The sequence below is a fragment of the Cydia splendana genome, chromosome 1 (genome assembly GCF_910591565.1).
Source record: "Cydia splendana chromosome 1, ilCydSple1.2, whole genome shotgun sequence".
NCBI lineage: Eukaryota > Metazoa > Arthropoda > Insecta > Lepidoptera > Tortricidae > Cydia > Cydia splendana.
The window spans coordinates 6,510,922-6,526,725 of record NC_085960.1 but is presented as its reverse complement, the minus strand read 5'-3'; the positions used below and the strand labels follow the sequence as shown (position 1 = coordinate 6,526,725).

Here is a 15,804-nt window from a genome sequence, read left to right as displayed (position 1 = left end):
ATACCAATTATAACATTATGTATACCGTTAATTAGGTATTACGGTAGTATGCCATTTATTACGTTATTCAAAATAACGATATAACAAACTATAATATATGAAAAGTAATTATAACAAATGTAATGCACCCATAAATATAATATACCAAGAAAAAGTGACCAAGGCCTCCAGTGCCCTACTTAAAAAAAATTTTTGAATATTTTCTGAAAATAATTTAATTTGTTCCAATACTTCTAATAGTGAGAATTGTTAAGTTACGTACTATATCTAAATAAACTACATTTATTATTAGTTTAAATATATGTTACTAGTTAAAATATATGTAAATTATTAATATTTTAAAAGTAATGTCATATATGTTAACAAAATATGTCATTTATTGTCATTTCTATTGAATTCCACTTTATACAGTGACACTCAATTAATCACTAACACCTATAAAAAAGACGTGTGTATTATCCAAACGTATTTTTGTCGCCTACCTACTAATAAACTCGTTCACCCTTAGAGGATATAACCAATTGTTAATTACTCCGAGCGTTCACCTGAACTGTAGGCCTACCGCGAAGCACGTTCGACGTGTTGCCTCCCTGCTACACATACTTACGAATTTACAAGTGCGACAAAGACGCAACGCGTCGAACGTCGTTCGCGGTAGGCCCTCTGCGTTGAACTGTCGCCCGAGGTATTTCAGGACCGATACGACCTTCAAACTTTTAAGGATAGAGCGAACTTCCATATTAAATGTCGGCAATGCACTTGCAACCCCTCTGGACTTGCAGGTATCCACGGGCGACGGTAACTACTTACCATCAGGCGATTCGTCTGATCATTTACCTCCTACATCATAAAAAATCTACCGTCAGACGTTTTATTGCCAACGTTTTATTGTGAACATTATTTTTGTGCAAAGATAATTAAAAAGTAGATTGTTAACCAAGGGATTAAAGGCCTGCGCAAACCGGCGGAGCGCAGCGCAGATCACTTTAAAATTATCAATGTATTTTCTTCCGTATTTCAATTACCTTCAGGTATAAATTTAATTGCTTTGAGACCGACCTCGGAGCATCACGGAAGTTTGTTACTCCGCGGCATCGAGGAGCACGTTAGAGGATACCGCGGCGGTAGGCGCCGGCATGCCGCGGCATCCCCCGGTATGCGCCGAGGCCTCCCGAGTGCGTCGGGGTAGCGCCGGGACGACGGAGGAGAACTCGTGCACACTAGTAACTAATCCCTTTTGATAGAGTACACGCGGCGGCATGCCGCAGCATCCCTCGGCCTGCGCCGAAGTGCTCCCTGGTGCGCCGGCCGCCAGCGCCGGGCTGGCGGGCGCTCGCGGTATCGCGGGGGGTTTTACCTCGCCGGTGTGCGCTGCGCGGCGTAAATCTTCCTCGGTGATCTGCGCTGCGCTCCGCCGGTTTGCGCAGGCCTTCAGGCACAAATTTCAGTCGAGATAAGTAGTTTGGCGCTCGAACGCAGTTAAACACTCCACTTTAAAAAAGAACTTTTAAGCGATATCAGCAAGCCTTGTTATTTAAGACATCCCAGGGATGAAAGTAAAATCTTTACTGAAAATTAAAACATAGTCTCGCTTGTGCCATGTTAATTTTCCGCTCTAATCCTCTCGTAGCTGTTTTTCTTATTTAGCCTAAATGTTTTTTAAGACGAAAAACGCTATAAAAATATATTACGTCTATTTCGCTAAGGCACTAGAAATAAATGGGGTCCAATGACGCAAACAAAATAAATGTTGAAATTACAAAAAAATATAAGTCTTATTCCGCTTGTAATACTTCGAACAGTAGGAAACCCCTAATCAAAAGCAATTCACTCAATTACTCGTATTGTTTTTATACCGTTATTGACAATAACTATTTCTTTTCTTTTAGGTACTAGATATTATTAGGGTTCCGTACCCAAAGGGTAAAAACGGGACCCTATTACTAAGACTCCGCTGTCCGTTTGTTCGTCTGTTCGTCCGTCCGTCTGTCTGCCACCAGGTTATAACTCATGAACCGTGATAGCTAGACAGTTGAAATTTTCAAAGATGATGTATTTCTGTTGCCGCTATAACAACAAATACTAATAACAAAATAAAATAAATATTTAAGTGGGGCTCCCATACAACAAACGTGATTTTTTTGCCGTTTTTTGCGTAATGGTACGGAACCCTTCGTGCGCGAGTCCGACTCGCACTTGGCTGGTTTTTTCCCCATAACCTGAGCTTGAGACTCCGTTAAATTGCTTATGACGTGTATTTTATTCTATTGTTAAGAGGGAAACATAGCAATATCAGCAAGTGTGTTTTCCTGTTGAAAGGAAACCATCTCCTATTTAATGGTGAAACATGATATTGTGTGCTTTTACCTCATGCCAGAAATTTCAACTTCATCTTGATGACTCACTTGTTGAGAAAGGAATCTGTTGTGGGTAATTTACCCGTAACAGATTCCTTTTAAGCCTAATAAGAATAAATAAAACGAACACATTTATTTTTTCTGTACGTCTCTGTACAGATATGGCGCATAATTGTTTTCCTTCGTATTTTCTCGGAAACGTTCGTATTTGTCATGCTACTTCAGTCAACCTTGAGTCAGTACTTTTTGTACCGAGACTAACTGAAATAGCAAAACACGTTCGTACGTTTCCGTGAAAATATGAAAGAAAATAATTATGCACTACATCTGTATTGTCTCTCTGCATTTCTAGTCTCTATAAAAGCCATTTTTAGCACAGTGTACATCAATCATCTGTATACCAAGAACGATAAATATGTAGGTATCTCAATGAATTTTAAAATGGAAAACCCTGAAAATGCGCAGTGCTTTCCTTTTGGTACTCACAAAAGTCAGAATACTAACACGCACGTGTAATACAAAGGGCTTGTTTTTCACAAAGGGAAAAAGTGTGACTGAAACGAGAGCCGTTTCATTCAAACTGGTAACTTGTAGACGTGCGCCGAGTACAAATCAACGGAGGTTGTTACACCGCCACCGTTTAAGATGCCATGGTTGTAAAAAGAAAGAAAATTTAATAAAAAGAAAGTAAGCCCCCATTCGCACGACAGCTTTTTCAACGCGCGTTAAAAAAGCGTTTGAATGACACAAATGGATACGTGTGTATTTATTCACACGACAGCGGTGGCGCTTTTTATCAAGCGTTGTTGGATTTTCGACTTTAAGCCTTGGACGTTAAGTCGAAATTAGAGTGCGGACAGATTCAAGCGCTTTTTTAACGCGCGTTGAAAAAGCTGTCGTGCGAATGGGGGCTAAATGTTTTCCGGCCAATCATTGTCTATGGAAATATAGTTTTTAAAAGTATAATGTGATAGACCACACCTTTGTTTCATATTTGTCTATTGCAAAACTTATCTATAGTTTGTCAAAGGACTGTCTCATTTCAATCATAGACAGAGAGAATCATACTTCATCATCTTTGTCTTACACTAGTACTAGCACCCAAAAGAAAAGGATGAGTACCTATAGTTTTCCTGGTTTTTACTGACTGACAAATTGGTTTGACCAACTATAGTAACCTATGTATTAGTAGGGATAGATGCAAACAAACTTTTGTTATCCAAACAACAAACAATTTTTACCAACGAAGGGTTAAAATTATTGCATATTTTACTAGTTTAATTTGTTAAACATAGTTTATTTGTTTTCTTTAATGCTTTGTGGTTTTACACCTAGTGAATTTGTATTTGTAGGTACCAATTTTCACACCGCACAATCAGAACCAACATTTAAAGAAACAAAAAAGGAACTGACTTGAAATAATAAAATTCGTAACGAAATTAATTTAGTAATGCTTCAAGCTGGCTTCAAGTCATACGGCCCGATTCGAACAATGCTTCTAAGAAGTCACAGCGATACGATACTGATCTGTCAGTGTCAAAAGTGACGTTTTTTGCTTGAAAAAAAGCGGCCAAGTGCGAGTCGGACTCGCCCATGAAGGGTTCCGTAAATTGCGGTTTACGATTTATGACGTATTAAAAAAAACTACTTACTAGATCTTGTTCAAACCAATTTTCGGTGGAAGTTTGCATGGTAATGTACCTACATCATATATTTTTGTTAGTTTTATCATTCTCTTATTTTAGAAGTTATTCAGTTTAGAAAAAAAAATGATAACCTCAATATCATTTTTGAAGACCTATCCATAGATACCATATATCCATATACACGTATGGTTTTATGAAAAAAAAATTTTGAGTTTCAGTTTTAAGTACTTATGGTGAAAATCTTAATGCGGTTCAACAGTATAGTTCTTATAGTTTCGGTAAAAGTGGCTGTGACATACGGACGGACGGACAGACAGACAGACAGACATGACGAATCCATAAGGGTTCCGCTTTTTGCCATTTGGCTACGGAACCCTAAAAATGTCACTTTTGACACTGATAGATCGGTATCGTATCGCTGTGACTTCTTAGAACCATTGTTCGAATCGGGCCGATATAATTACATAGCGGTGTAACTGAAGCCTGGCGCTTGCCTTGAAAAAGATGTTCATTGGACCTGAAAATGAGATAACGTAGGCCGCTAGTTAATTAACCGAAATTAGTTCTCTGTTTAAACTACGCCAGCCTGAAGGCTTCATTTGCCAAGGTTTGTTTTCATATAATATAACCAATCGTCTGTTAGAAATGTAGGATTTCTTGTATTTATAATAAAAATTGGCCAAACCAACGTTTGCTCTGCTTGTATTAAATGTAAATACATTATTGGTATTTTGTGCTAGTCGAGGCGAGGAGAAAAATACTTAAACTTGTACAGAAAAATATTTAAAAAGATGGAGGCACAGGTTTGATTCGTTAGAACCCGAGCACACGAAAAAGTGAAACTGATTATTTTATATTCCTCAATTAAGGATGCCTCACGTTAGAACGGTCCGGGGCCGGTCCGAGGCTACCGACTCTTTGTTCTCTATGACGGTACTTTCTATAGAAAATTGTCGGACGCCCCGGCCCGGACACGGACCGTTCTAGCGCGAGTCATGTAATCCTCCTAATGTCCCTGTGTGAGACACAAGATTATTTATGTACCTACTGTCATATGTTATACACGTAGGTACCAAATAATACGTGTTAATGTGCACCAAATATCAAATAATAAAGAAGCATATTAAATACTAATTAACCCAACAAAGCGGTGGTGGCCGAGTGGATATGATGTCCGACTTTCGATCCGGAGGTCGCGGGTTCAAATCCTGGCTCGTACCAATGAGTTTTTCGGAACTTATGTACGAAATATCATTTGATATTTACCACTAGCTTTTCGGTGAAGGAAAACATCGTGAGGAAACCTGCATACATCTGCGAATAAATTCAAAGGTGTATGTGTAGTCCCCAATCCGCATTGGGCTAGCGTGGGGACTATAGCCCAAGCCGTCCCGCGCATGAGAGGAGGCCTGTCCCAGCAGTGGGACGTATATAGGCTGAAATTATTATTATTATTTTATAACCCAACAAATAAAAATATACTCATTTCTTGTGTTCAAAACAGGTCGACAAACTTTTTGCTTTCTCATCATTAATTTGGGATGAGCAGCTGCTATCAACTTTACTGCGAACTTTGGAATAGTTTTTGACTGTTTTCGTACAGCTCTCATAGTTTGGTAGCAAATATTAAGCAGGGGATAGAAATAGTTGCTAAGTTTTAATTGTAAGTGCGAAATGGCTTTGTAAAAGTTTGTTTTTGCTATTTGTCAAATATCTAAAGTTGATGTGTTATGGTGCATTCTGAAACAATTTGCGAAAATCTGCAGCGATTTTTAAAGCACAGACGTGCAAGTGTTATTTAAACGTCATATGTAATTTGGTAGGTAGAGATCTCTGCTACAATTGAAAACAGAAGGGGACACATGTTGGGGCACCTGATACGTCACGATACTTACATAAAGTCTATAATTGAAGGCAGAATAGAAAAACAGAGAAGCAGAGGAAGACCGAAACGTGCGTATTTGGATCAGGCCAAAGAGAAAATCAACGTAGTGACGTATCAGAAGCTCAAAACAGTGGCAGAGAGAAGAACGGAATGGCGATTAACCGACAAGAGCCAGGCTCTTAAGAATAATGATGATGATGATGTAATTTTATAAAAGTTTGACGTTTTGACGTTGTTTTTAACCGAAGACAATAATAATGTCACGTTTAAAAATAATCGCTTCGAAGTCTAAAATAATGGGTCGTTTGATAAGAAGGTGAAATTCGGCCGAGTTTGCTTGCGACTTAAATCATTAATAATAAATTGAAGTTGTTACTTAAGTACCTACTTCATTTGCGAACACTGCGATTCGATGCATATTTTAAGAATATCGTTATCTTTTAAACAGAATTTATTTCATAGAAGTGTTTCATAAAACCGTTTACTGCAGGCCTATAAAGATTTACAGTAAAGGTAAACGCCATTTGGAAGCCTGGTCTGTAAAGTTGATGGCTGTAATAAAATGATGCGAAATGATAGAATTTACATTATGTGACGGAGCGTTAAAGTTTGATTTAATTATTGAAAATTTTGGCTGTCAACTGTTTTGATAAATAAAAACTATAACCTAAAACCTAATCCATTATTATTTCGCTATTCCAAACGCTATCACAGACGAAGATGATAAAATTTTATATTAATAGCAGTAGGGAGTACTTTTCGTCGACTCGTCGGTAAGCTTGGGTGCCGCGCGGTAACAGAGCAGATGGCTTCCTACCTTCAGCCACTTCAGGTGGGTTTCGGGACACCTCTGGGTTACGAAGTGGCGATACATGCAGTGCGTAGTTTTGCATTGACGTAGACCCAGAAAATGCAGGTAGCGTGGTAGTCAAACTGGACCTAAAAAACGCCTTTAACTCTGTTGAAAGGTACGCTTTATTAAACGAGGTAAGGGAGTATACTCCAATTCTCTACCCCTTCCTCTACCAGGTCTATCACCTACCGTCCAACTTGTTCTATGGTTCTAGTCGCATTATGTCTCAAGTGGGTGCTCAACAAGGAGATCCGTTGGGCCCCCTCACTTTTAGCATCTCAATACATAAAGCATATCGCTGAACTTAAGTCCCTACTCAATATCTGGTACCTCCATGATGGGACCATTGGAGGAAAACTAGAAGAGGTAAAGCGAGACTTGCTTATTTTGCTTTCGCGTCTCAAGGATTTGGGTCTAGAAGTAAATGCGTCCAAATGCGAGATTTTCACTTGCGGGTCGGAGTCATCTTCTTTCCTCCCCTCCTTCTCATCGATATTACCTGGGCTTAAGGAACTTAGCTCCAACTCCTTCAACTTACTCGGAGCCCCTATATTTCAATCTGCAGTTCCCGAGGCTCTGCACACGCAAAGAGCTCCTCCTGCTTGCCGGCGAACGCCTCAAGGACATCGATCCGCATGTAGCTTTGGTTCTCTTGCAAAAATGTTTTGCCGCGCCTAAGGTAACTTATCTTCTGCGTACGGCCCCTGTGTGGTTATTTCCCGACGACATCGGTTGCTTCGATGCCGCTATAAAGTTAACAATAGAATCCAATAGAATAGTAAACATCTCGATGAACGAAAACCAGTGGACACAAGCAGCCCTTCCAGTCCGTCACGGTGGCCTTGGTTTGCGTCGTATTCAGGATGTGCGCCTGCCGGCCTTTTTGGCGTCGGCCCATGGGGTGGCAGACCTTGTTGCTAATATTTTACCTAAAAATGGCGACAGGGTGTGCATTCCTTATGTGGCGGACGCCCTTAAGGCTTGGTCGTGTACCAATCAGGGAGCGACTGTGCCAGAGAACCCCAAAATACAGCGTGCGTGGGACGACACCCGCTCTAAAGCCACGATTGATAACCTCATTGCGAATGCAGCGGGAGTAGACCGTGCGAGGCTTCTGGCAGTGTGACAACCAGAATCAGGGGCATGGCTGCACGCGTTGCCTTCGCCCCAATTGGGCACCTTACTCGACGGCAACTAGTTGCGCGTGGCCGTTGCTCTCCGCCTGGACTGCGATGTTTGCCAACCACATTTATGCATCTGCGGTTCCATGGTGGGTGCTGACGGTCACCACGCACTGAGTTGTCGCCGATGTACAGGTAGGCGTCCGCTTCACCATGCCCTAAATAATACGATCCAGCGAGCCCTTAGGTCGGCTGGTGTCCCATCAGTGCTTGAACCACCAGGCCTCAGTCCTACCGACGGTAAACGGCCTGATGGTCTGACTTTGGTACCATGGGAAAGGGGACGGTGTTTGGTATGGGACGATACGTGCGTTAGTACCTTCGCCGCCTCCCACATCAGCCGTACCTCTCGCGTGGCCGGAGCAGCAGCCGAAACTCAAGCGGATCTAAAGCGTCAAAAATATGCCCCTCTCTCCCCTGGCTACATAGTCATCCCTTTCGCCGTAGAAACGGCGGGTTGCTGGTCAGCCGACGCAAAACGCTTCACTCGCGATTAGGGACGTCGACTCAGACAGAAAGGGGAGGGCCCGGGCTCCGAGTCCGAGAGATTTGTTTTAATAAATAAATAAACAACAGAAGAAAGGAGGAAAAGGCGGGTCATTCTTCAACAGGTACAACTGTCAACCTTCTGTCTGTCACTTTGCACAGCGATATTTTTGGCTTATTTTTCAAATTATACATGGCTCTAGATGCCTAAAACTGCTTTTATTTTATCAAAAAACACCAGATTACTGTGCAATAGTGTGGGCAGGCCCAGTACTGAACAAATAATAACATATCTTTTTGTTTCAGACGTTGTGGTCTTGCACGGCTACGTCGTGTCGCCCTGACGGCCGATGTCAACGTCTACAACGAACTATATATTGTATTTCTAGTGAATCTTGTTATTTTATCTTTAAGTTTTTTGTGCGTTAATTACTGCTGTGTAGTTCCGGTAAGTGGATGCATGCCGCAACTCAATCAGGCGATGGCACGCCATATCCAAATTTTAATTGTGTACAATGCGATAACTCTTTTAAAACGCAGAGAGGCCTCAATATTCATATTTCCAAAAAACACCGTCTTTGTATCAGCCAAAATGACGCCGGTCTAAATTTAGGCCCATCCCTTTTGACCACCCCCCTTTCTGACCATCCAAATTCTATCCCTTTCCATTTACACCTTAGCGAACTTAAAAATAATGTGCCCGTTATTAAAAGAGTTCCGCGCGGCGCCAGGATCACAGTCGCTAAACACCTTTCAGGCCTACTTACAAAATGTGTGGAAAATAATCAAATTGATGATTGGCATAATCTTTTCCTTTTCTCATTCAAAACCCTTCATGCCAAGAAGGATAAGACAATTTCTTTAACACAAAAAATCAAAAACAATTGCGTTTCGAATACAACTCCACACATTTCTCGACCTTCTGGATGTAGCTCATCCACTTTCAATAGAACTAAATTAATTGAAAGCAAAATTAGCGACGGCGATCTTAAAGGTGCCGCTCGTCTTCTTTTCACAAACGACGTGCTATCGCCAGATACTCCCGATACCCTCTCGGCCTTACGATCTAAACATCCCCCGGCTCCTTCAGTACCACACTCGTTTGCCCCACCTACAGCTGACCTGGCCTGCCTCCAAATCGAAGGCAAAGACGTTATTGACGCCATATTTTCTTTCAAAGCCGGTTCGGCGGCCGGCCTGGATGGGATCTCGCCCCAACATTTGAAAGATCTTATTTCTCATTCCGTGGGCGACGCAGGTGAGCAGCTTGTCTGTTCCCTTACTAAATTAATAAATTTTATGTTTTCAGGCAAAATTAACACTAATATCGTCCCGATTCTATACGGGGCAAACCTGATCGCCCTAACCAAAAAGGACGGAGGGGTGAGACCCATTGCGGTGGGGTCAACTTTACGACGTCTGGCTTCAAAAATTGCGGTTAGACACATTAGATCAAAATTACAATCCCTTTTTGAACCAATACAGCTAGGTTTCGGCACGAAAGGTGGGTGCGAGGCAGCCGTCCATGCCCTAAGGACCTACCTTTCACTCGATGATTGCGAAATTGTTGTCAAAATTGACGTTAAAAATGCTTTTAATTCGGTTAGTAGAGACACCTTGCTGACAGAAGTTAAGGACAAAATTCCGGAACTATACAATTACCTTTTCTTTTGCTATTCAGACTCATCTAAATTAATGTACAAGTCACATGAATTATCTTCCGAGGTTGGCTGTCAGCAGGGTGACCCTCTCGGGCCAGCAATTTTTAGTTTGGCTATAAATCCAATTATCAAAAATTTAAAATCAAAATTCAATGTGTGGTACTTAGATGACGGAACCCTAGGAGGTGACGTGAGTACTGTACTCTCTGATTTGTCTTTTATTAAGAGTAGTTTCGAAAATATTGGTTTAGAGCTGAATTTCAGCAAATGCGAACTCTTTATTCAAAAATCTTCTTGTACTTTGACCAACTTACAACCCAAATTTGACGATCTGACTCCCAATATCAAATCAGTAGACAAGTATTCTCTTTGCCTCCTGGGTTCTCCTATATTCGAAGAATCTTTTCCCGATTATATTTCTAACTCCATAACTAAATTCAAAAGTCACACGGATCGCTTACTCGAAATTAGCCCTCATTATGCTCTTGTGATTCTTAAATTCTGCCTTTTTGTCCCTAAATTTACGTATGTGCTCCGCTGTTGTCCTTTCTGGAAACATCAAAATTTATTGTCGCCCATAGATGATTTGATCAAAATTAGTTTAGAGACGATTCTAAACATTCAGCTAAGTGAGCCTTCCTGGTCTCAAGCGTCCCTCCCCATTCGGTTTGGAGGTTTAGGAATTCGCAAAATTTCCAGTGTGGCTTCCCCAGCCTTTTTGGCGTCCACTCATAGCACGTCTGGTCTCATAGGAAATATCTTAAGGGCTTTGCCCACAAACTGTGAGATTGCGGGCTTTGAGGACGCCAAAAATGCTTTTAAAATTGCTTGCCCAGGCAAACAATTTCCAGACAACCCAAATTCACAAAGGAGTTGGGATAATGTTTACTGTGATTTAACTTACAATACTCTCCTAAACAACTGTACAGGTCCAGACCGCGCGAGGCTTTTGGCGGTCGGAGCCCGGGAAGCCGGTTACTGGCTACATGCCCATCCTTCGCCCAATACTGGTACTTTCTTGGATCCGGCCTCCCTTAGACTGGCGACTGGTTTGCGACTCGGGGTTTCGGTGTGTACGCCACACATATGCTCTTGTGGCACGGACGTGGACCGACTGGGACACCACGGATTATCTTGTCAAAAAAGTGCAGGCCGTTTTTCGAGACATGCGTCGCTTAATGACATAGTCCGTCGGTCTCTTGCCACCATCAATGTGCCTGCTCTTCTTGAGCCGACTGGCATTATCAGAGATGATGGCAAGAGGCCCGATGGAGTGTCCTTAGTTCCTTGGAGCTTGGGACGGATGTTAGTGTGGGATGCTACCTGCGTAGACACACTGGCACCGTCCCACCTCCAACGGACTACTGTAAAAGCGGGCGGAGCGGCAGAAAGCGCCGAAATTCTAAAACGTAACAAATATAAGAGCCTCGGTAGAGAGTACCATTTTGTACCATTTGGTGTTGAAACTCTAGGTCCATGGGGTCCCAGCGCGCATAAGTTGTTCGCAGAAATCGCGAAGCGTCTGGTTGACGTAACTGGTGACCGAAGAGCTGGCGGCTACCTCGCACAACGTATCAGCATTGCGATACAGCGAGGAAATGCCGCCAGCATCCTTGGTACAATGCCTCAAGGGCCTATTTTAGATTTAAGCTAGTTATTAATTTCGTTTAGTAGTACCACTGTATATATATTGTATGTAAATAAATGTTTTAAATTTAATAAATATTAATATTAAAAAAAACATCTTGCACTTCGTTCTGAGTTTTAGTTAAACACTCGTGGGGACACTATGAAGCTGGCATTGACGATTGACGAGTATACAGAAAACTCTATAAAAATCATAAATAAAAAAACAAATAGAGTAGTAATTCTTACTACTTATCAGTGCAATACTTAAACCACTTTTATATCTTACCGAGATATCATAATTATACTCACTTGTCATGGAAGTGCTTGTTGTTGGTCGCATATGAGTCGAAGATGTAGTTTAGCATGGGCGAGTCCGCTTTCCCTTGCTTCATCTGTTGACGCCTGGGCTTCGACGTGGCCAGTCTCACGCCACTTCGGAACATAGTCGGAGGAGTCATGGTGGCTTTTGTTGCAGTAGTTGAGGGATCCGTGTCAGACTCTGGAACAAAAGCAGAGTTAAGTAAGGTTTGACGGACTCTGAGTTGAAATTGTATGAGGAAGTCTTAATACAGTAGAACCCGCTTAATATGATCACGTTTAATACGTTTTCCCGCATAATACGCCATTTTATGCCGGTCACTGAAACTTTAGGCTTGTTTTCATAATTTTTTTCACGGTTAATACGACTCGCGTCTCGCTTAATACGCCATTTAAAATTCCCGTTACGCACCATCTGCACGTTTATGTTATTGACATAATCATATTAGTACGGTCGTATTGTTATGCAACAGCAAGGTACCTTAGGTTTTTTGTTTTGTCTAATATCTTTTGTCGGGTCCTTATCGGCGTGAGAATGCTATGCCATCTGCTTATGGACCACGGAGTGCAAGCTATTGCTCCCAGATTTTTATTTGCAGTTAGTTACTCCACGACTTTCTAGTTGAGCCTATCGTTTGTGTTCCTAGATTATTTAACCGCGTGTGAACTTATACTTACCTATACTTAGATATCATGCGCTCATTATCATCGCTGCTGCGGTGTTTGTTCTTGAAATAATAATAGCTTTAAAACGATTTCCTGTTTAAGATGCTTTTTTGCTAGGTCCCCGCAGAATCGTCTTAAGCGGGTTCTACTGGTCATTGCTGACGTATATACCATGCCAACGTAAAGTTTAATTGAGCTACCAAATTAGATTAAACCCTAAAGAGTTTAATAATCAAAATCCGTGACCGTGCGCGGTCTATAAACATTTGTGGTTATGAAAACAATTTATTTAATTAATAAAATTATATCGATGGTTAAATCACATCTCCATTAAAATTCACTTCATTGTTCGATGAATTTTCGACCCCGGAAAACTATTTTAATTTTAAACCATTATTAAATTATTAATGGCATGAAAATATTCTAAAATAAAACAAAGGGCAGCAGTGGGCCTATTATAGGCCCGAGATAGTATACCTACTTAAGAGCTCTTTGGGTCACTGCATCTTAGTACATAAACGTTCTGTAAGAGGTAGAGTCGGTAACCTAACATGAATAAATATCTATTTACTTAGCTGTATAGAAATACAGCTAAGTAGTATGACGACGAGGGTACTTAAGATGGAGCACTTCCTGTACCTACATGGAATTTTAAGCTGTTCTTTTATATATTCTAGACACTAAATTTCGATGGGCCAATTTACTCAACCACCCTGATTTTGAACCAATTTTATACAAAAATAAGACAGTGGAAAGCGAGCAGCGGCGCGTTTGGTGTAGCATCGAGCGTCACTGAGGCTACTAGCATATATGTTTGCGGACGCCGTGCCCGACGCACGATCAGCTGGTCACGGTCCGGTACGGCGTCCTAAGCCTCTACCATCAGTTTTAACATTGACATAACGCTCACGTCTACGTAATTTACTTTCTGTACATCTCGCTTGCACTATTGCTCGCATATGCGAGTACGAGCGAGATGCATAGAAAGTAAGTTACGTAAACGTGAGCGTTATGTCAATGTCAAAACTGGTGGTAGCCGTACTAATAGGCCCTACTAAGTTTGAAAAACACATCAAATACCTGTGGCGTTAGTTGGTGGTGCGATGGCCCTGGTGAGTACCGCCGCCATTAGCAGTAAGATGCGGTGCATGCCGCCGCATCCTACCCGCAGAGCAGGCGCCCTGTAACAACACAGCCGTTGTAAATAAATACATGAGAAAATGCAGCCTAATTAACATTTCATCTGATACCAAAATAATGCATGCACTGTAAACCAGCAATCTCGTAATCGGCCCTTCCCATAAACTATAAATCACAGGAAGACTAACTTATTTAGCAGATTTCTGTAAAGTTAGAGCAAGTTAGCAAAGTTAGTGTGATAGGAACCTACCGTTCGCGTCAAACCTATGTTGTACAATGAGTTAAGAACTTAGCTCATATCGTGTTTCATAGAAAATTTGCATGATAAATTTAGTACCGTCAGTTTGCCTGCAAGTCATGCGAAATTATAGCTAGGAACACAAATCAGGCAATAGTTTCAAAGTTGCTGATAGTGCAGAGTTCGATTTGGTTTCAAACAGTAGCTACCTAAGAAAATTTATGAGATTTTACAACTCGATAGTAATTTTCCATGAACATTAATCGTTTTTCTATGACACACTTTTGGCCATGGGACTTTGCATTCGAAAATTGTGTCAATATAGTTACCCAGGACCCGAATAACCCGACCAATTTGAAGTATATACAGTGTGTTTGACAAGAGCGTGATCAGTGTACATGTATATTTTAAGGATGTAGCACAGAAAAAAAACTACTAGCTGAATAGAATGTTCTTTTGCCTACAATGCTTCGTAAAAAATAATAAAAATCTTTTGACAGTTTCCCACCTAAACTTCAATAAAAAAAAGAATGTCGCTTACGATTCACGTTATTATGAGGCAATGTTCTTCTGTACGTACCCACCCGTAAGGGCTCAAAATGTCACGAAACCAAGCTGATTGCATATAAATAAATCGAAGGCGTTTGTAATTAAGTGGGTGAAGTATTATATGGAGTATAAAAATGTTTACGATTTACCAGAACACGGGAAAAAATAAAAAAAGACCTCCTCCACATAGGATTTAAAACGGGTCTTGCAAATGTTTTCAAAAAAATCACTTCTATCATTGCGTTCTGGGCCTTCTGGGCAAGAAAACTAAGGAAAAAAGGTTTGAAGATATCTCTAGACACAATCAGAAGGCGTTTGAATGAAAATGGTTTAAAATATCGCAATACAAGTTTTACCGGTCACGCTCTTATCGTACATATAGTGTACTTATTCTGATACATACCGAGTCGTGTGTTAAAAAAAGTTAAGTATGTAAAGTGTATAAACTAACCCCCTTATTCATAAAAATTAGCAACCTCTTACAAACTTTTGTATTTTTTTTCTCTTTCAATAAAGCGAAATGTCAAAATGACGGATAGGGACAAACGATTATCAAAGATTTGTTAGATTTGACAGACGTTTATGATGAACGCCATAGTAGTTAGAGCGCTAGGATGTTCAGTTTTTGATCGTCTGTCATCATGCCTGTCACGTTCTTACAAGTATGTAAGTGCAAAAGTGACGAATGACATGACAAGGGATAAAAATGCGACCATGATACCGCCCACAGGAGATGTTAGGTATTTTTTGTTTTCCAAAATAAACATTTGCAGTATAGTTTACTTTTAGAAATGTAGCAATGTTAGCTTAGTGTAAAATTTGATAACGTCAATATTTTCGAGTTCCCAGCAATTTGACGGTTCCGCTTGCATATTTTTTACTTTTCTCGGAATAAGCTTGCAGCGAATATTAAACAAATACCGACAATTTTAATTTAGATTCAATTTAGTGCAGTTAATTATAACGTCTGCTTCATGAAAATTAAACTTATTTGTTTGTATCATTTAAAATACAGCCCGTAAATACCAATATTAAGATTCGTTCGATGAGAGATGCTCAACAAATTATGTTAATTTGAAACTAACAAAAACAAAAACTCTAGATCGTGAAAACCGTGTTCATTTCTATGCTTGACTTAAGTGAAGCCTAAAATTGAGGACATATATCTGTACCGGCTGTACCTAAATAAACATTC

The 15,804-nt window shown here is 40.6% G+C and overlaps 1 protein-coding gene and 1 long non-coding RNA gene across 3 annotated transcripts in view; one reads left to right on the top strand and one right to left on the bottom strand.

The window, feature by feature from the left end:
- LOC134790208 (uncharacterized) overlaps window positions 1-15,804 on the top strand; it is a 488,662-nt gene that overhangs the window by 122,412 nt on the left and 350,446 nt on the right. Inside the window, exon 1 of one of the 2 annotated variants that reach the window (XR_010144164.1) lies at window positions 891-905. The exons of the other annotated variant lie outside the window; for it this stretch is intronic. This is a non-coding gene — a long non-coding RNA (uncharacterized LOC134790208). Of the gene's footprint in view, window positions 1-890; window positions 906-15,804 lie in introns of those variants that run through there. 2 annotated transcript variants of the gene reach the window in all.
- LOC134790094 (leucine-rich repeats and immunoglobulin-like domains protein 1) overlaps window positions 1-15,804 on the bottom strand; it is an 85,508-nt gene that overhangs the window by 39,672 nt on the left and 30,032 nt on the right. Inside the window, exons 2-3 of the mRNA XM_063760867.1 lie at window positions 13,763-13,863; window positions 12,008-12,197 (exon numbers count right to left, since the gene is read on the bottom strand). Of these exons, the coding sequence (XP_063616937.1) occupies window positions 12,008-12,197; window positions 13,763-13,863 (291 nt within the window). The remainder of the gene's footprint in view (window positions 1-12,007; window positions 12,198-13,762; window positions 13,864-15,804) is intronic.